The sequence below is a fragment of the Carettochelys insculpta genome, chromosome 14 (assembly GCF_033958435.1).
Source record: "Carettochelys insculpta isolate YL-2023 chromosome 14, ASM3395843v1, whole genome shotgun sequence".
Classification (NCBI taxonomy): domain Eukaryota; kingdom Metazoa; phylum Chordata; order Testudines; family Carettochelyidae; genus Carettochelys; species Carettochelys insculpta.
This window is the reverse complement of record NC_134150.1, coordinates 24,108,862-24,130,241: the sequence shown is the minus strand read 5'-3', so window position 1 is coordinate 24,130,241 and position 21,380 is coordinate 24,108,862. Positions and strand designations below refer to the sequence as shown.

Sequence of the window (21,380 nt, the reverse complement as noted above, 5' to 3'; positions counted from 1 at the left end):
AAAGCCCTTTCAATATCTTCACCTCCAAGGTGGTTTTGTGCGTGTGTTTTAATAGAATGTCACACAAGCAATATTTGCCAGTGCCAAACCATCAAACATCCAGAGCCAGGCTCCAAGAAATTAAGAGATTAAAACCCCAAACATTGTAAACCCTTTGCTTTGGGCCATAGGGCTCACATTTCTAAGCTTTTATCTGCAGCCGCACTTAGGTTCCCTGTAATCGTATAACTCCAGGAAAGAATCAAATATTACCAGTCAGTCACGTCGGGAATGTGCAGGTATGTCCAAGTCCGCAGAGACGGGCGGTGCCAGCCCACAGCGCAGGACCCCGGGGCGCGCCTAGCTGCGCAGCACCGGAGCCCACGCCGTGCCTCAGCAAGCTAGAGATTGCACTGGCGCCCCGTGGGCAATGCTGGGGCGGAGACGGGCGGGAAGGGGAACCAAGCCCAGAGACCCCGGCGGGCTCAGTCCCCACGGATGGGACAAAGTAGAAGCACATGCCCGACTATAGCGCGCAGTATGAGAGAGACTTAAGGGGCTGGTGAGCCACAAGGTTGGGGTTATTACCTCTTCCTAGGAGGGCCCGGCCCCTACAAGCGCTCATTAGCGCCTCAGAACAGCTAACCTTGCCACAGCCACAGTCGTCGGCTTCAGCGAGAAAACCAGCCCGCCAAACATCGAACATGATTGACGCAGGCAACCACCAATGAGCGTCAAGAGTCACCAGTGGCGAACGCTAGGCAGGAAGGTGGACGCCAGAAACTGCCGAGGGTTGCTACGGGAGAGGGAAGATAAGCAAGGCCAGCGATGATTGGCTGCGGCTTTCCCTTTCCCCAATCAGGCACGCCGTTGTTTTGAGGCTAGTTGCGAAGGGGAAAGCGTTTGGGAGCTGAAGTGATCGTGGGGGCTGGTACTGGTCTGTCTTTCGCAGGCTTGTGCTTATGGCGCTTAGTTTCAGGAGAGGCCGGAGGGGCCCCTTTGTGAGTATTACCCCCGAGTTCGAGCGGTCAGAGGCCAATGGGGGCCGGGCGGGCTTGAGCAGTGCACATTTAGTTCCCGCGAAGCACCTTCCCATCCTCTAGGTAGGGTCCTCGGTGCTGAGCAAGAGGCGGCACAGCTACGTGCAGTTCGGCTGCAGCCTGGCCCTGGCGTCCCCAGCGCCTCAACCTGCCACGGCGGCCGAAACCGGCGTGAATCCAAATCACTTCCTAAGCCCATCCCACCAAACGTGAATCCCGTTATATGCAAGAGGCCGGGGCTAACCGTCGGAGCGATGCCGGGGGGACGCGCTCGGCAGCAGGTTCTCTTGTCACTGTTGTGGAAAGGGGACCCGTCTAAGCCCTGCCGATCAGCTGCTGCTTCCCCCATTGGGCACCCTAAATCTCATGCTGCCTGGCGCTAACCTGATGTTGATATTCAGGGCTGGGTGGATTGTTCAGTGTTCAAAACCAGATGACTCGCCCGAGGACGTACTGGTTGGTCAGAGAGTGGTGCTCCAGTGTGGATTGACAGCTGGGAAGGGAGAGCAAACTGGCTCCATGCTCTCTTCTCACTCTTGAACAAAGTCAGGCAGTACAGCAAATCGATAGGCATTGGATGGGTGGCTGTTGCCCCAGCCTGGATTGGTAGCCACATCACTTCCTTACCACAAAGGTGAATAATAGATTGTGATGAACGCTGGGGGATATTTTGAAGCATTTTGGGCATGGAGGGCGGGAGAAACAAGATAAAGAGTTAGCATCTTATGTTGCCATTGTCCTAGAAGCATATGTACACTTATGTAGCTCAGCTGATAGCAGAAAATTTAGGTTGCCATTAACAAAAAGAGAACACAGGTTTTTTAAAAACTGATCTGGACACAAATGCATTCTTGTACTTCAGAGAATACTTAGAATGCACACTAAAATATATTTAACACAATTAACTCAAGTTCTTTCGTTATGAAAATAAAAACAATTGGATTTTTCCCCCTATTCTGCTATTCACACATTTTCTTTTGCCTCTTAACAGTTACTGGAAGACATCTAGAACAAGAAGTCTTGTGGCACCTTCTAGACTAACAGCTATTTTGAAGCATAAGCTTTTGTGGGCAAACACCCGCTTCATGAGATGCAGGTGTGGGGGAGTGGTTTCAGAGGGGTATTTAAAGAGTGGGGTCCCACTAAAAGTGAGGGCCAGAAATGACAAGGTCTATTCAGCAAGGTGGAAATGGCTCAGTATCAATAGTACTTATCAAAAGAGGAAAAACAAGTCAGATCAGACGGGGGATGTGAGCCTTTGTCAGAGTCTAATGGGGAGATATTAACACCCAGGGATTAAATGAGGATTAAACTGAGACTGGGTGTGGCTCCCAGTTTACAAAAACAGCTTCTCTGCCCTGGGTGTTAATATCTCCCCATTTGACTCTGACAAAGGCTCACATCCCCCTGTCTGATCTGACTTGTTTTTTCCTCTTTTGATAAGTACTGTTCATACTGGGCCATTTCCACTTTGCTGAATAGACCTTGTCATCTCTGGCTCTCCCTTTTACTGGGACCCCACTTTTTAAATACCTCTCTGAAACCACCCCCCCACTTGTGCATCTGATGAAGCGGGTCCCACGAAAGCTTCTGCTCTAAAATATCTTAGTCTATAAGGTGCCACAAGACTTCTTGTTGTTCTCGAAGCTATAGACTAACACAGCTACCTCTCTGATACATGGAAGACCTCTGATTACCATACCTGACCAGTTTACTTAAACTAGGATGGGTCGGGTCATGTCAACTCAAAATACAGGATCTGGAGGCAATAGCCTCTACTTAATTATTCAGATGAAAGAAAGTGTCTTTGTATTGCATGAACTCAGGAGCTATCAAATTTGTACAATTGCCTGAAAAGGCAAAATTTCTCCTCAATTTTTGGAGCTGTCAGTTTACTGCCACACCAACATAGCAGAAGGACATTTAAGGATCAGAACAAATCCCCTCCAGTGGAAATCTTAAATACTTTGTACTCCCCAAAATAGTCAAATTTGCCCAAAGGGCTTTGGGCCCTTGTGCCACAAACTCCTTTGTAAAAGAGCATTTAGTGCCAGCTCTACTCAACTACTACTAAGCATTATGCAAGTTTCAGGAAGCATCACCCTACCTTTGCCCATATGTTGCCTGGAGGGATAGCTCAGTGGTTTGAGCATTGGCTTGCTAAGCCAATGGTTGTGAGCTCAGTAGGGGAGGAGGCCATTTAGGGGTCTGTGGCAAATAGATTATTTAAAAAAAAAAAATTGTCAGGGATGGTTCTTCGTGTGGCCAGGGGACTAGACTTGATGCCCTCCTGAGGTCCCTTCTTGCTCTATGAATATATGTGTGTGTGTGTGTGTGTGTGTGTGTGTGTGTGTGTGTGTGTGTGTGTGTGTGTGTGTGTGTGTGTGTGTGTGTGTGTGTGTGTGTGTGTGTCTCCGTGACATATTTTCCCCCATTGAAACTAAACTTCATGACTGCCTAATTTTTAATTTATTTTCCCATCTCCTCATGTTGCTCTTGTCTGGTGATCCCCTGTGATCAACTAAAGAGGTGATACTGATTGCCTCTATATAGTGTTCTTCACTTGAAGGACAATAGGGTGGCAATGTTGGGGAAAGAGAGTTTTGAAACATTTGGAAGAAATAAGTTCCTTTTTGGCTTCGCTACTTCTCTGCATTTACAAAAACTAGTAGTTATGATAGCAAATGTGTTGCTTACTTTTGTGACTTGAAAGTAGTGGTAAAAATACACGGGTGAGACTTGAATGAATCATGGACTATTAACTAGTGGTAGTAATTACTAACATTTTAAAAAATCATATCTAGAACATCTTGCAATCATCTGTGCACATGAATTTGCATATAAGTGTTCTCCTTTTTAGTGTTATTTTGTATAGTGAATGTACATGTTCAGTTTTGTATTGTCATCCTTCAGGTCATTGTCAACTAACTTTATTTTAAATTGTCTAGAAACACATAGCGCATGGCCTGGTCCCTGCTGCTACCATAGCTCCTAAACCTGCAGTTCCCCGCACCCCTCCCCCTCGTAGTCCAAACCCTTCTCCAGAAAGGCCCAGGTAGGTTTTAAAGTTACTATTTTTTCCTCTGATAAGTATAACTAGTTACAGTGCAATTGCAATAATCAGTGAAGATTAACTGCCGATCTATACAGCAGCTCTTACATGTAACCTTTCTCTCAAGCAGAGTATATCTTCTGTATAGGACAATTTGTTTTAACTGCTATGGTCTACATTCTACTTCCATTCCCCAAGCATTCTTATTGCCAGCTTTTATATACATATAACTGCTATTTTAATTTTTGCATGCAAAAGGTCTACTTTGGACTGTTTTATGTGTAGAAGTGGAGTTTGTCACTCTTAATTCCTATAATCAAGGATTAAATATGGAGCTGAGAAAATGTATAGTTTCTTGGGAATTCCAAATACATTTGTTTTAACTTTTGACAATTTAATTAATGTGTTATTAAAGTACAGCAACATTAAGTGGAAGTTGTTTTAAGGTGACCTTTTCTTTTAGTCAGTGTTGCAGTGCAAAAATTCTGTTTCATTAAAATTAAGGATCTGAATTTTCAATATTTAGCAAAGGCCCACAGCATATCCAACATCCTAAATTTAGACAAAGATCCCTGACCCAGCAGCTTTACATTTAAGAACCTGATGCTGGTGCCTCTACATAGGCAAAAATTCCCATTAGTTTGCTTACAGAGTGACTGCATTAGCAGTCCCTAAATAAAACCACTAGGACAAAAAGAAGCCTCACTCCTGCAGTTTGTTGCATGCATGTAGATAAGCACGAAGCCTGAGCCTTAGAATGCATGTACACACAAAAAGTTGAGTTGAGTTCATAGGGTCTACTCATATATGTTCGCAGGATCAGGCTATTTACTGTTAAATAAACTTTGAACTTTGCCTTTTATACTGGCAGATTGATTAAATAGCCTGATTTTTTTTATTGTTTGCTTTTAGGCCAAATTCGTGTCAAATATAAGCAGTCACACAATTCCATACATTTCAACTAAGTTGCTTATATTGGTGCTGTATTTGCAAGAGTAATTGATTGAAAAATTAAGTTTAATAGTAAAATCTTTGTATTACCTGGCTAACTCAGGTAATACCAGTTTTATGGTTTACTATCACTAAGCATGCCCAGATTATGAAACAGTTATTACTGTATTAGAAGATTTACCTGGCATTTCTTGGGTCCATAGCTCAGATAAATTTTGTTTTTCTTCATTTAAATCATTGTTCTGGGGTGGGGCTGCGGATGACGGGTTCAGTGGACAAGTTGCCATGGGGAGAAGACGACAACCCCAGCTCTCTTTCTACACAGCAGGCTGGGGCCAAGTAAGAAGCTTCTAGCCGTGGCTGCTGTGGTAGGCACAGCTGGTGGGGAGTGGTACATTTTCCCCAGTTAGGGGACAGACAGACTCTCTGAAGTACATAGTAAGATAGCTATTCCAGTCTCCATCTCTGGTTTCTTGCTGCCTCTGTGGTCATTCTTCAGTGTAACTGTTCTTGCTACCAGATCACCCCCACTCCTTTGTATTTTATGAGATGCAGTTGAATTCTTAGGCACCTCCCATTGTCCTGGCACAAACAAACCCTTATCTTGCTTGAAGTTATGGTAAGAGGAAGCTGCATACCCAATTTGATGGTCCTAGAACTCCTTAACAGTTAGAGCTTGAACAAAGAAACTCACAGATGGACCGACAGACGCACAGAATTTTCTAAAATATATAGTAGATGTCTTTTTTTTTTCCCATCACTACAATAAATTAGTTTCTGTCTGGTAAACAGCTATAATTACTTTGTAACTGAGTTTTAATACATTAGTACAATATTTTAAAATGGCAGATTTTGTAAAAAGGAAGAGGTCATACTAATTCACAGGTTTTTTATAACTGCTTTCAAAATTGACATACGTAGTAGCTTTCTATAAACTGTGAGCACTGATCGAAGTGAGTTACATCATGAAGTAGTAGGTGTTTATTTGGAAAGATGAATTTTTCAGAAGGAGCAGAATAAGAGTAACATTGAAAGATTATTAACGTAACTGCAAAAATTGCAACCTTAACTAAATTTTAGAATTTAAAAATCAAATTTAAAGGAAAACAGTGTTGTAGGACCGAATTAGTATAAAAAGCTAGTGTGAAGGAACTCCCCCCCCCCTTTTTTTTTTTTTAAAAGAAAAAAGGCTTTACTACTTCACTATACCTAGATGATGTCAGAACTGACTGTAGAAGTACCAGTCTCCTCAAGCAAAGAGTGCATTAATAGCCCCACACTAAAGGAAAAAAAAAGCTTTCTAAAAGAATTATGTAATGAAAACACCCCTTGAATAGGTGCTCTTAAAATGTATAAGAGCAAGAAAATAGATAAAGGATCCTTTTGTTAACAATGCATACCCCTGGCATCATAGAAATGTTATTTTTCTGTTCTTTTCCAGGGTTAGTTCCTTTTAAATTTTCTGTCCTCAACTGTATTCCACATTCTCTCCTTTCTGTACCTTTTCTCTTGGTCCTGGTAGTTATTTTTCAGTCTTTTTTCTATGTCAGTCTGTTTCCCTGCTGTGTTTCCTTGCCTTCAGTCAACGCCAGTTTATTCTACCTTCTCTTTGGCTCTCAAGTTCTCTCTCTCTTATTTTTTTCCATAATTTTTTTTCACTTTGATTCCATTTTGTTTTTTCCTCTTCATCTTTCTCATGCTTCTGCTCCCCACCCTGGGACTTCATCACTTCATCACCTGCTGTATCCCACGATCCTGACGCAATAGTTTCCAGACTCAATGTCAATAGCAGAAGCAGATTAGGGAATAATAGGCCCACCAACTACATAGCAGGACATAGGCCACTCCTGACAACACGTCCCCTGGGGATGATACTGGGTGGTCTGAAATGCTTGAGGGAAATTCTTCCCATAAGCTGTGTCTAGATTGCAGAGAATTGTTGGCAAAAGATATGCAAATTGTGCAATGCATTTGCATATCTCCTGCAAACAGTTTTGTCAGGAGAGGCTTTCCCAACATTTGGCTTGTCCATATGGGGCCAAATGTTAGGAAAACCCCCATCCGCCAACACTGGGATGTCAGTGGAAGGCTCCTAGAGCAGCAGACTTCTGTCAGGAGACCTCCAGATTCCCAACAGAAGCCTGCAATCTAGACATAGCCTTAGTTTCATACGTGCAACTCCATGAAAGCAACAACAAATTTCTGTGCATTTGACATAGGAAACTATGATATAGAATAGGTTTTACCCATAGAATTCTGCAGTGCCTAATTGTAGTCACGTTTCAGCTTATTATATTTGTGGGTTGGTGGTTTAAAATATTTTAATATTTTTTTGGTTAATAAATCTTAAACTTTGTGCTACGGCCTAATTAATGAAGGTGCTTCACAAAAGGTACAGGTAAAAAAATTTGAGTCATAGAGAATGCACCACAGTGTATTATATTTTGCTTTCCTCTAGATCTGCCTTAGCAGCTGCTATTCTAGTGACAACCTTAACCGGCCGTACGGTTGCTATTCCTCAACCTCGTCAACGATCACGTTCTGAAAGTGATACCACCTGTTTGGAACAAGAGTGTTTTATTGACCCCTATGCTACAGTCACTGAGCTCAAACTGAGGTAACGTACGATGTGTTTTAGCATCTCAAATTGGAAATAAAATCTGAAAATTATATGGTTGTACTTATAATAAGTTATGGAAAATCTTTTCACTCCCCAGTGTTGAAGTAACTCATTTAAACTCATTTTTTCTTTTCAGTGTCATAGATAAGGTGTTACAGGACACTCAGTTATTTGTAAACTTTAGCTGGTTGCTCTGAACATGCACAGCAGATGCAACTGCAGACGGTCTGAAGAAGTGGGTCTGTCCCATGAAAGCTCACCTAATAAACTATTTTGCTCGTCTTTAAAGTGCTACTTGACTGCTTTTTGTTTTTTTTTTTTAAAAAAAAGACAACTAAGTGCTTTAGCAGAATTTCAGCTGTTCACACTTGTTTTATGCCACTGAAACTGGTAACTTGCCTATCAAATTTATTAGGTCATGAGCTTTCCTGAGGAAAACCCACTTCTTGTTATTTGTGAAGCTGCAGACTAACATGGCTACTACCCCTCAGAGACCACTTAAACTTTGTTAAACCAGCCTTTGTGCTTTGGAAAGCAATAAGTATGTGTTTAAAAGTGTTCTTGGTTTGCAGGCACGATTGGAAGCATGATGATAGTGAAACATCTCCTGTGCAGTCACTGGAAGTGTCAGACAATCATTGTGAGGATGAGGACATGGACACACCTCTTTCAGACACAGAGAAAGAGCCAGAGGACAACTATCAGGGAACAGAGAAAAGAGAGGAAAGATTCAGCAATGATGCTATTTACACTCTTCCCTACAAAAATAAAAAGGTTGGTCACTTAGTTTCTTTTGCACATCTTAATGCAAAAGTGTAGGACTGAATGTTTGAAAAAGGGTTATTACATCATTTTCTGCAATTCAAAACATTAGTTCCAGTTCCCTTTTTTTATTCTTGCCTCATGTTTCCCTTATTTCTGATTGGCGTTCTCCAAGTTAGGTTCATTAACACATTCAGAGCCATATATTTACCTTTCTGATGGTTTTGGAATTTCTCTTATTAGACATTGTCAGGAAACATGTGGTATCTTAGCACATTGTTTTACATTATCGAGGATGCATAATTGGTTGAGCAAAACACAAAACCCTCAGTCCATGATTTGGAAGCAAAATTTTCCACAGAGGTTGCAGTTCGGCCTTATTTTACACCTGCAATTTTTCAGGCACACATGACAAATCATGTGTATCTGTTAACATTATATACAGCTGCAAATGTTTGTGGGCACAAATCACTTAGTAATTTAAGGTGTGTCACTTGTATCCAAAGTTGTTTCCACTGGGAAAATTAGAATCTCTTTTTGAAAATTTGTCCCCAATATTCACTGCTGGCTTATTAGACATGTTTGCTTAACTTTATATACTGCTGCAAATGTTTGTGGGCACAAATCATGTAGTAATTTAAACTGTCACTTCTGGTCAAATTAGAGGGATCATTACCTGTTGTGAACTAAGAATGCCGTAATTCCTTATTTGTTAATTACTGTTAGATTTTCTGACATGTAAATCTAAAGAAAAAAAAGGAGAGAATAACTATGATCTAAGGACTGGTGGGGGCATTAATTCTGTAAATGTGTCACATGCACTACCATGCTTACAAATGTGCATGAGCTGTTCTTCAGGTGTTCCCCTGATTTGTATAATATTATTCTTCTGTGATATTTTTATCCAGGAAAAGCTTCCAGTATCTCCTTGTGTTGATGAGAATGAAATTTCTTCCCATGAAGCTGCTATTCCAGTTTTAGTAGAGCAATCAAATAAACAAGTAGAAGGTAAACAAACTTACCTTTTAAAGTGATTTTTTTCTACTTTTTAACTTCCAAGGGTAACTGCTAACTGTGGTACTCAACATATCGCTTAAATTAGTCTCAGTACCAGATCCATGAACTATAACTGCTGTGCTTATGGCATTGTATGCACATCCCATCCTGAGAAGGTGGGAAGAGTCACTGAGGCGTGTGGACACCACTCTTTCCACTTGTCATCTGCTGGTGACCTAAATCAGTCCGTCACTCCAAAGAAGCATAGCCTAAAGGCCAGAGTCTATAGCACAGCCCCTTCAGCGCAGGGCAGCACGGTCTAATATCCAGTACCGAAGGGACCCTTGTTAGGTGGAGTGGGTGGGACACCAGGCCCATTAGGGGGACCTAGGCCCACCCCACTCCACCAGGTCCTATCGAGGGCCCTGGCAGTGGTGGAGTGATCCACTACTAACTCAGCAGGGAACACGATCAAAAGACGCCAAGCTCACTCAGGTGGAAGATAGCACTATCTCATCTTCCCTGGGTCACTCTCTACCATTCTTGGCAGTGGGGCAATCTGTGAGACTTTGGGGTCCTCACGCTCTGCAGCACAAGTCATTCCCCAGGGCGCTGCTGGCTCTGGAAGCTTGTTCCAGTCTCCTGGGTCTCTGACTCCCTCTGTCAGGATCTGTGGATGGTTCATCTCCTCAGCTCCTGCCACAGATCCTCCCTTTCAAGCATCCAACCCAGACTCAGCTGAGCTGCTTCTTTTTATACTATCCTAGCACTTGGAGAATACCTAGTGTAGCTGAGGGGGCAGGACTTCCTCTATCCACAGTCTATTAACCCCTTCTGGGCCACTCTAGTGTCTGCACCCCTCATCACAAATGCTTATTTTTAAAAAAGCCCCTACAGGTGAGCCTGACAATTACAGACCTAATTTCTATACTAAGCAAATTTTTTAAACTATAGTAAAGAACAAAATTATCAGACACATTGAAAAGCAACATGTGTATGGGAAGAGTCAATAGCTTTTTTTGTAAAGGGAAATCATATCTTACCAATCTGTTAGAATTATTTGGCCAGTCAGCAAAGATGGACAAAAGTGATACCATTGATACAGTATACTTCAACATTCAGAGAGTCTTTGAGACAAGGTCCCTCAAAGGCTCTGAAGTAAACTGAGCAGATGCGTGACATGTAGGTCCTCTCATAGCTCAGTAACTGGTAAAAAGAAAGAAAACAAAGAGTAGGAATAAAAGGTCAGTTCTCAGAATGGAGTATGGTAAACTGAGACTTGTTCTGTACAGTCTATTTGTAAGTGATCTGGAAAAAGATGAACAGGGAGGTGGCAAAATACAGGACAGTACAAAATTGTTAACAATAATTAAGTCCAAAACTAACTGTGAAGAGTTAAAGAGGTAACTTTCTAAGATGTGTGACAAAACAGCTGATGCAATTTAGTGTTGATAAATGCAAAGTAAGTAAATAATTCCAACTATACATACAAAAGGAGGGGGTTTAATTTAGTTATTACCACTCAAGAAATGAATATTAGAATCATTGTTAATAGTTCCTTGAATACATATGCTCAATGTGCATGAGCAGTAAAAAAAACTAACAATGTTAGAAGCCACTAGGAAAGGATTGATAATAAGACATAAAATATCATAATGCCACTATCAGAAATCCAAGGTCTATGAGGTCAGGATTGGTAACACAGAAAATTTATTTTGCAGTAATTGGTATTTGTTGCCCTATGACTGTTTTTTTGCTCTATGCCCATAGTTTCTTTGTATCTACATTTCTTACAAGAAAATGTATTTCCAGTTGGAAGGCATTTATCTGCTCTCCATCAGCAGCACGGCAACTGAGTGAACTCAGAGCATGAAACTCCTCACTGGGCACAGCCAGGATCTCAGTGGGGAGCTGAGAAGCCTAATGCAGCTTCCCCATTTCTGCTGGGAAGGAGGTGGGAGTGTATGGCAGCCATGCTCCTGGTGTATTGAGCTGTGCCTGGAATCTGGTTGACTGCTGTGCTTCTGGTGGGGACTAGGAGCCTGGATCAGAGCCTGAATCTTGGGTGGCAGCCTGGCATATAGCGGAGACCAGGCAGCAGCCTAGCTGGAGAATAGCTAGGTAATAACTCCTGGCTGGAGTTCTTATCAATTTCATGGTTTCAGTCAAGAAAAACAGTCAATAGATGTAAACAGTGCAGTGTCTAAATTGACACTGCATCACCCGAACATAAGTTTTGTGTCTCTCATGGAGGATGAGTTATGTTGGTTTGGTAGGTCTGGGAGGGCATATACTGTAGTTCATAAAGTGACATTAGATACCTTACGTGCACTTAATGCTGTAGTGTAGACCAGGTCTCAGCATAGCTATCTGTCTGAGGTACTTATATGGACCCACTACTATTGTATCTAAGCGCCTCACAATCTTATTTATCCTTACAATACTCCTGTGATGTACAGCAGTACTGTTCTCTCAGTCTGACAGATGCGGAACTGAGACACAGAAGGCCAAATGTCTTGTCCAAGATCACACAGGGAGTATATGGTGGAACAAGAAACTGAATCCCAATCTCTCAAGTCTTAGGCTAGTTCTCTAACCACTAAATTGTTCTGCCTCTCAAATTGACTGAAAGGGAGCTTTCAGTACCTCGTGCAGTGTTGCCTTCATGCGGTTTTCTGATGCTCTCTTTGAAGACTGGTGTACTATGAAGAGACGAAGTGCCAGAGCAAAATGTTAGGATAATAGTACAGGCAAAGAGGGAGCCAAGTCACCTGTCTGCCTAGAAGCATAAGTTCAGAACTTTTCTCTCAGTAAGCAGGATGAGGAGAAGGTGTCTGAGAGCTGTAATATGCAGGAATTGTAGGGAATGGTAGCGCTTCAGCAGCTATTTGGTAAGAGAGGACAGGTGAGAGTAGCTTATCTCAGTTTTGGAAAAAATTTTTAGTTTGCTATCCTCATTTTTATCTTTAATGTGTCAGCTAAATGGATTTGTGGAGAGCAGTATTCACAATGAATACATCTGATCCAAAACTTTTGGAAGTGGAAATAAGTAGGGGGAAACTAGCGAAGGAAACTGCTCCTGCTTTCTTTTTCAGACAAAAAAAAATTTTTTGTGTATAGTGAATATGACAGGCTCAAACTGTCACAGAATTGTATTGGCCCTAATCAGAGTAGCAGACTATTGCCTAAGTGAAGTCCATAGCAGGGTGGTGGGTCATTGGTGGCCTCTCTCCCTTTAGGTCAGTAGGAAGCCACTTCACCTCATTGTATTAATGGGCATCACTGACGGTGAGGGCAATAGCAGTCCAGTTTGGAGCAAACTCCCAGTGTTAAGGAGCCACCACTTCCAGGCCAGGCTGTTTATGCTCTGACTCCCAGGCAGGGAAGACAAGCAATAAAGAATCTGAGAACCCAACCCTCAAGCAGGGCAGGGCACTCAACAGTGTGGCGCTCTGGCTGTCAGTCTCAATAGAAGAATTCTGAGTTTTAGAGGCTGAGACTCTCAGGCAGAGGGAGTACCCAAAGGGGGAGGGGCTCTGGTTCTCAGAGGCAGGGTGAGGCACCAAACAATTCAGGAGCTCTGGAGGTGGGAGGTACTGACCCCTGAGCTGGGGCAGAATGCTAGAAAGACTATTGCCTGACATCTTGTCTGTGGTTGATAGCAGAACAATTGCAGGCCTTTTGCTACTCATGCCCACCCATTTCTACTGGGTCCCAGCCCAGGGAATCCATCCTCATCCCATTGACCATATTTCAGGCAACAGTGCAGCCAGATTACAGTCAACTGTCCTTGGGCTACTTCCTCCTCTCCTCTCAGGGTGTACCTGGATCTGTAGGTATTCTCCAGTTTCTCAAGGTAGGTAAGCAGCAACAGTCCCAGTGATTCCTTGATGTCTTGGTCATCTGGCAGATCCAGCAGCAATGGCAAGTCCTCAGCATGGCAAACTTCCCACTTGGTCTCCAGACTTGTGAGTAGGCAGAATCCATCTGTCTCCTATGAAGACTATAGTCCAGCTGAGCTTCAGCACTTGCTATTTATTCTAGTCTTGCTTCTTCACCTCTTGTGGAATGGGTGGGCACAGCCTGGCTCCAACCAGGCAGTCTCAGGTAATCTCTTCTCCTTTGACGAAGTGAGAGGCTGCTCTGTCTGACTACAGGGTATTTCAGTTGTGCTTTGAATGAGGTCCTAAAATAACAACAAGCTAAAGAAAGACCTCAATAAAACTTGATTTCTCCCGCATTTTTCTCTCTGTAGTATTAGTTAAAAATAAACACATCATATCAATATTATGGTAAGATGTCTGGGGCATAATGGAAGAAGAGTTAAATTATCGTATCTGTGCACTCATTTGGGAAGATCTGCTTAATGTGGTCTGCAGTAGATTTGCCTTTCCCTAGAGTCTTATGATTTATGGATTTGTGTTTTTGAATTGATTAAAATACCATCTTTTTTTTTTCTTAACAGAAGATGAACCTCCTGTTTTGAATGTAAAGGTAAGAATTTAATGTAGATAATGATTACAATACAATTTAAAAATAAAAGTGTCATCAGTGGCTGATGACTAATGATTAGGATTGTCAAGCAATTAAAAAATTAATCATGATTAATTGCACAATTAAAATTAATTGCAATTAATTGTGCTGCTGAACAATTTTTTTTTTTTTTTTTTAAATTCAACCTTCATGGTTGTGGAGGGAAAAAACTTAAACATGGGAACCCTAAGTGATCACAACACAGAAGACAAACAGAATCCAAGCCTTATTTTTCTACATATCTCCTGATTTGAAAATCATATCTCCCAGTTTTTGAATGTTTGGGGTTAGCAATGCGGCGGTAGGTGCAGGATGCAGTAGTGCCCATAGTGCACGTGATTTCTTAAGTGTTAATTCTGCAATGAGATCTGCTAACGTAGATCCATGCAGAGTCCTAGGATGGGAAAAAGGCAACCACAAGAGCCATTCTCATGGCTGGACCAGGCTTTTATTTGGTATTGTCTCTCTGGAAGAGGCCAGTTTCTCACACAGGAAAGTGAACCAGTCAGCATGAACCTTGCCCACGTGTGCGGACAGGAGTAAGGGAAATTCCTACCTGGGATCTATCAGCCTGTGACCTGAATCATAGCATTCTATTAACCCTCATTACAAAGGAAATTGGTGTGATCTAGGCCTTTTGAAAAAATTAATCAAAACCTTCACGTTTACTGAATGCTCTCTCTAGCTCCTTAAATAATATATTGCACCTTCACTGGAGTATTTACATGGCTACCATTCTGCAAGCCAGCCATTTTCCAAGAATTAATTCCAGCACCTCCACCTTTTCTCCCTCTGCTCCTCCCTTAGCACCTAGTAAATTATTTTCCAATCAACATACAAACTTTTTGTTATGGGTGGTAAGAGGCAGTTGGGTTGAATAATCCTGAGCTGAATGTGCTTCGAATCAGGCTGTTGCTTCCTTCAGTTCCAGGATATCTTACTGCTGGCCATGTGCTTGGGATCTGTGTGGATACTTCGGGGTTTTTAGATCAGAGAAAACAGTGGCCTTTACCTGCTAAGACTCATGTAGTTACTTTTATTTACAGCACTGGAAAAGCAAAGCACTTTGAACGAGGCATGAAAAAATGCATCATAAACTCAGGGATTCCAAAATTAGCATTTAAATGGTCTAAGGCAGTGTTTCCCAAATGGTGTTCCACAGAACACTGGGGTTCTGTGAAGTGAGAATAAGGGTTCTGCTAGAAAATTCCTCTGTAACTCCTTGTCCTGCCACTGCTGAAACAATAGAACTAAATTTTATTGGTTTAACGGTTGGCAGCCGGGAGGGATGCAGCCGTTAAACCAGCCGAATTTTGTTCCAGTATTTCAGTGGTGGCAGAGCGGGGCACCATAGACAGTCCCTCACTCACTTCACCACCTAACTGGCCACACCCTTTGGTGGACATGGCTCAGCTCACCCCTGCCAGCAGAACACCTCCACACTAGCCTTCCTTCTTCTGGGCTCGTGTGGACACCTGGTGTTGGCTCCCCAGCCAGCACCATGGATAGGTTAGTCTGGGGGGCCAGTTGGGGGCTGAGGTGGGTTAATCCTGGGGATGAGAGAGCAGATTTGGGGCTGACAGCTATTAAACTTGGATTGGAGGGGGCAAGTTTGAGGTGACGGGTTAAGCCTGGGGATGGGGGAGCAGGTTTGCAGGATGGGGTGTAAAGTTTGGGGATGGGGGGCAGATATGAGGGCTGAGGCAGGTAAAGCCTGGAGATGGGTGGGTTTGGGGGCCAAGGTGGGGTCGAGCATGGGAATGGAGTTCTGCAAAATTCTTTTGAGTTTAGAAGGGTTCTGTGGCCAAATAAAAATTGGGAAACACTAGTCTAAGAGAGTCCAAAGCATTCTTTGCAGCAGCAACAGAATCTCTGCTTTGGATTACAACATCCTCAGGTGCTGGTAAGTGTAAATGGCAAGCATTAAACACAAGTTAATTGACAGTCCTACTAAGAATAACTCTGATGAAAGTTACTTTGTGGTCACCAGGGAGCCTTTCACAGCTGACCTACAGGTTAATGATGATAACCATTTATTTTGAAAGCTCCTCTAATCACATTATATGGTCCATTTATAGGGATCACTTCACCCTTTAGTGAAATGCAATGACTGTTGAGGGTAAGCAGCAATACAGGATGCAGAAACACTTACATAACAAATTGAGACAAGCACTAAGGAAGGAATCATGGAAAAAATATGTGAAAATGCAAGGGGAATTTAGGAAGATGTCATGTAAACATAAAAGATGTACATAAGTGGTAAAGTTCAGAATCTGTTCTAAGCATGATCAGAGTTAAGATGATTTGGTGTTCCAGTTGGGTCATCCCTAATTTGGCAAAGACACTGGGTTTTGCACTTCCTAGTTCTGTGAAAAGTCCCACCTGCTCAGTGTCCTATAATTACCTTTCTGGGACATTGCTTTAGTACCAGTGAAGGAGAAGAGTGCCCCATCAAGCCCCCAAAGTAATCATTCTTCTTTGGGTCCTTGTCTGTATATATTCCACTGCAAGGTGCACATAAATCCAGTGCACTTGAGATTGGATTCTGCTGGCCAGCAGTGTTGAGGGGTCATCAGGGAGGTCACAATTGTGCTTTAAGAATCTGGATTTCTTCAATTCAATGCACAAAAGGTAGGGCAATCCCAGATACTTCTCAGTTCCTTTAGCCACCACTGGCTACAAGTCAGAACTTCCTGTGACTGAGTTTCTTCATTCACTGTGCTGTCTATTCTTTGTTATGTAAATAGTAAATATAGATACAGTATACTACATAAATATAGTATGTAAATATAGCAGTAGTCCTAGAGATTATTGATAGTGTTTTCTTTCTTCCTCTTAGAAGGAATTCACTCCTTTCGTGTGTTATGCAATGTAGCAGGATGCATCATCATGACAGAACACAGATCTGCAGGTTTTCAATATTATCCTTCACATTAGACAATAATGCCCCTCACTGATGGGCACGCCATTTGTCAACTGTGTCTGGGTGAGAGACACATTAAAAACCAATGTGCTCTCTCTAAATTATTTTTTAAAAGAACCCAAATTGCTAGGATGTCTTGCCTGAAATGTTCCTGCTGAAGAGTTCAGTGCATTCTGGGGAAGTGTCAGACGAGTAAAGCCATGCAGTTGTGCCTGCTTGGGGGTTCAAACAGTGTAAAACATGGAGGGAGGGGATGACTCCAGGACAGCAGCTTGCCTGGATTTGGCCCCCCAGGCTTGGGACTTCCCTCACCAGCATCCAGCCTGTGGTGGGTGGCAGATGTGGAGCCTTGACCCTCAGGGGCCGGAGGCAGGCAAGCCAAGGCCAGATCTGACCCATAGGGTCTGCCTGGTGGGGGCAGGAAGCGGCTCTGCTGCTGCTCCACCTCCCTGTTGGCTGGGGGAATGACAGTGCATGACTGCCTGGAGAGGTTTCCCTGCCTGCTGTCATTGGAATTCCGACCAATTGGAGCGGTGGGGGGGGGGAGTGGAGCGTGGTGACTGGGAATGGTGGAAGAAAAGTCTCTCCAGAGGATGTTTCTCTGCGCTGCCCTTACCCCAGCCAGTGGCAGTATATGGAAGTAAGCATCCCCCCATAGTCCAGCCCATCCACCTTCCACCTGCTGTTACACCTTCCTCTTGTCCATATCCCCTTACCTTGCTCCTGCATGCTCCTCAGTTCCATTGAAGTCAGTGGGCCAGCAGACACTAGTATCTAGAAAACTGCAAATTTTGAGTCCAAGGCATGTGCATCCTAAACCGAATGTATTCATGAAGACAGTAATCTTAAAGGACTATAGTTGCTACTGAAAGTAACCTTGCATTCTCTCTCTCTTTTTCTGAAAAAACAAAACTGAACACTCTCCTGCGCTTTTATTCAATCAGCAGTAGTAAGACAATGGGGTATGGTATACTGCCACATAACTAGCCAGAGACTATTAATACTTACGCTTTATCTACACTTCTAAAATTAAAGTGCAGCCATTGGTGTGTTTTAAAGTGGAAGTGTGGCCATGACAGCAGCTCTGGGAGAGAGCTCTCACAGCACTGTATGTAAACCACCTCCATGAGGGAGGGAGGTAACAGTGCTGGCAGTCAAGTTGCACTGGCACTTTACAGTGCTGTAACTTGCTTCACTTGGGGTGTTTGTTTTTTGCACCTTGGAGCCAGAAAGTTGCAGCGCAGTGAAGTGGCAGTGTAGATTTAGCCTTAGTTTTTCAAATAGGTGAACTAATGCACAAAAGTATTAAACTGACTTTCAGCAGAGGTAGTGGAAGCAGTGACAGAGGCTCTCTCTGTCTAAAAGATTACACTTCCCTGATATCATGGGTTGGCAACCTGCAGCTCTGAAGCCTCCTTCGGCTCTTTAAAGAGTCACTTGCGGCTCTGGGCACTGCCACTGCTGACTCCTCTTGTGGCTTTCTGTCCTGCCACAACTGAAATAATGGAACTAAATTTCATTGGTTTAACATCCGGCTGGGCAGCATGAGAGATCCGACCTTAAACCAATTAAATTTAATTCCATTATTTTGGCAGCGCAAGGAGCTGCCCATGTTGTAGGTAGGGGAAGTGAGCAGGAAAGCTGAGGGGCGGGGCAGCCAAGTCTGTTGGAGCCACATAGTCCTGCTGAGGAGGTGGGGGGAAGAGCAATGGGAGAGAGGCAGTGGCCGTGGAGGGGCAGTAGTAGCACGCGTGTAGCTGGAGGCACTCATCAGCTGAGACAGTTAATCCTGAGGATGGTGTGGGGGGCGGGATTTGGGGCTGAGAGCTGAGGTAGGTAAAGCCTAGAGATGGGGGTCACAGGTTTGGGGCTGAGAAAGTTTAAGCCTTGGGGATTGGGCGGTGGGTTTGGGGCTGAGACAGGTTAAACCTGGGGATGGGGGAGTGGTTCGGGCCTCAGAAGGGATATGCCTGGGGGTGTGAGGTGTGATTTGGGTCTGAGAGGGGTTAAGCCTGGGGATGTAGGAGCAGGTCTGCGGGATGGGGGTGTAAAACTTGGGGGATGGGAGGGCAGATTTGGGAGCTGAGGTGGGGAAAGCCTGGAGATGGGGGTAACTTTCTAACATTTTACAAATCATTGTGTGGGTGCTGTTCTTAAAATAGTGGTGACAACAACAGTTTATTATTATTTATTAAGGACTGTTTTGTAGTCATATGCATTGTGGCTCTTGAAGTATTGATTTTGTAACTGAATTTGAAAAAATGGCTTTTCTTACTTTTTTGGCTGCAGATCTCTGTCTGATATGGTTATGTTTTCTTTTGTCATTGGTTTAATATAACAAAATACTCATTAAATATAAATAGACTAAGGGTTACTAATGATAATGATAAAACTTGGATCTTAGATATTTGGTAAGTAGTGTAATTTCTGTGTTGATGGTGAGGTTGTTAAAATAGAAAAGGATGATTGTTGTAGAAAAATTTACTTCACATTATTTTGTTTATTTGCTAGGAGCAAAAATGGGCAGTTGCAAATCCACTAAATGAAAAGCCTCCACCATCCCCAGGTACTACTACTCTGTATTTGATGTTATTCTAAACTCTTTGCTGTAGGGAACAAAGTACATTAAGACATTTTTCCTGCTTTTACACAAATAGCAAAAGTTACATATTTTAAGGTACAAGAGATAAAAAATGTTGAATACTCAGTAATGTACAAAAGCAGGCTTTTCTTCACATAAAATATTTAATTTGTTTTTATTTTCCTAATGGTGAATTAATTTAGTTGCTTATGATTAATTTAGATAATAGGCACTAAAGATGATTCCTTGGTGTAGTATATTTGTTTAAAAAATTAAAGGTGATTATTGTAGCTTTGTTGGTCCCAGGTAGAAGACAGACAAGGTTGGTTACCTAATATTTTTTGATGGACAAACTTCTGTTGGTGGGAGACAAATTTTCGAGCTACTCCGAGCATTTCATGAAGTAATTACTGTATATGGCTGTGTCTACACTACAAAATTAACTTTGAAGTTGCTTACTTGGAAGTAAGCAACTTCGAAGTTGAGCATCTACACAGACCCTACTTCCAAGTTAAACTTTGAAGTAGGGCATTACTCCATTCCCAGGAATGGAGTAAGGACTTCAAAGTTGGGCTCCCTACTTCAAAGTTAATTTTGAAGTAAGGGAAAATGTGTGTAGACTCTCTGCTGGCTACTTCGAAGTTAGCGTCCAAGTTAGGGTGCGTCTGCACCAGGAACTATTTGATCTATCAATTCTCATCTTCAAAGGAAACCTGCAAAACACTTTCAAAAGATGAATTCAGAAGCTTGAATTCAGAACTTAGCTAGATACTAAAAATTTTAGTCTTAATAAAGACACTGGATTTATATTCAAATTCGGCACATTAACACATGGTTTAAATCGTGATGTGAACTTTCTGAGTCACTATAGGGGCTCGTCTGCATATTTGGCTCAATCTAATTCTTGACCTTCCCCCCCCACCCCTCCACTCTCTGATTTGCTCACCTTGATTATCTTTTTCTGATTTGTCCTCCTTGCTCACTGTTTGTGGTTCTCTGTGTCTTAAATATTGAGTCTGTTCTGGTCTGGCTATGGTCTGAAGAAGTGGGTCAGTCCCACGAAAGCTCACCTAATAAACCATTTTGCTAGTCTTTAAAGTGCTACTTGACTGCTTTTTGTTTTGATAGCGTATAGACTAGCACGGCTCCCTCTCTGTTACTGTTCAACATGCAAGGCACTACATTTAGCTGTTTGGAATGGAGATCCATCAACTACATGAAAAAACTTGCCCAGATCCAGACAGACATCATCTTTCTCTCCAAATGCAAGAAAATGGACATTATACCCAAGGGACTGGCAGTGAAAAACCCATTACAATCAACGTACTACACTGAACATCTATGCGACACGCTTTCTAAGAAACTGCGGAACCACTTGATCAAAATCCTTTACAATAAACAAAAGATGATCAAAAATGAACTCTCTGAACTTGAAATTATCATCAATGAACAGGCATCCACACAAGACCCCACAGTACAAAACTTTACCAGTGGCAGACAAGATATTTATAAAACACACTTCCTCTTTCTACAAAAAAGAAAAGAGAATAAATTTTCTTCATTACTTCATTCCTCAGGATACTTCAACCACAATAACAGTAGCTCGACCAACAACATTGTTAACCTCTCAAACTACCAACTCAGCCCTGCAGAGGAGTCTCTCTTATCCCGGGGTCTTTCCTTCTGCCCTACTTCCCCCACAAACTTAATACAATTCTGTGGGGACCTTGAAGCCTTCTTTCGCCGCCTCCGTCTACAGGAGTTTTTCCAGCACACCTATGAACAACAGTCTGACTCTCTCGACCCCTCCTACCAACAACAAAAGAAGAAGAATTCTACGTGGACTCCCCCTGAGGGTCGTAGTGAAAGTCTGGACTTCTAAGTGCAGTGCTTCCGCAACCGTGCTCAGTCTGACATTATACACAAACAATGCCAAATGAGAC

General features: G+C 42.7%; 1 protein-coding gene across 2 annotated transcripts in view; it reads left to right on the top strand.

Moving 5' to 3' along the window:
- The first annotated feature begins 880 nt into the window (after positions 1 to 880).
- The window catches only part of CEP89 (centrosomal protein 89), a 79,784-nt gene continuing 59,284 nt past the window's right edge, over positions 881 to 21,380 (top strand). For both annotated transcript variants that reach the window (XM_075009056.1, XM_075009055.1), the window contains exons 1-7: positions 881 to 980; positions 3,968 to 4,074; positions 7,481 to 7,639; positions 8,215 to 8,416; positions 9,313 to 9,412; positions 13,866 to 13,894; positions 19,368 to 19,422. In XM_075009056.1, the coding sequence (XP_074865157.1) occupies positions 942 to 980; positions 3,968 to 4,074; positions 7,481 to 7,639; positions 8,215 to 8,416; positions 9,313 to 9,412; positions 13,866 to 13,894; positions 19,368 to 19,422 (691 nt within the window). In that variant the 5' untranslated portion in view covers positions 881 to 941. The remainder of the gene's footprint in view (positions 981 to 3,967; positions 4,075 to 7,480; positions 7,640 to 8,214; positions 8,417 to 9,312; positions 9,413 to 13,865; positions 13,895 to 19,367; positions 19,423 to 21,380) is intronic.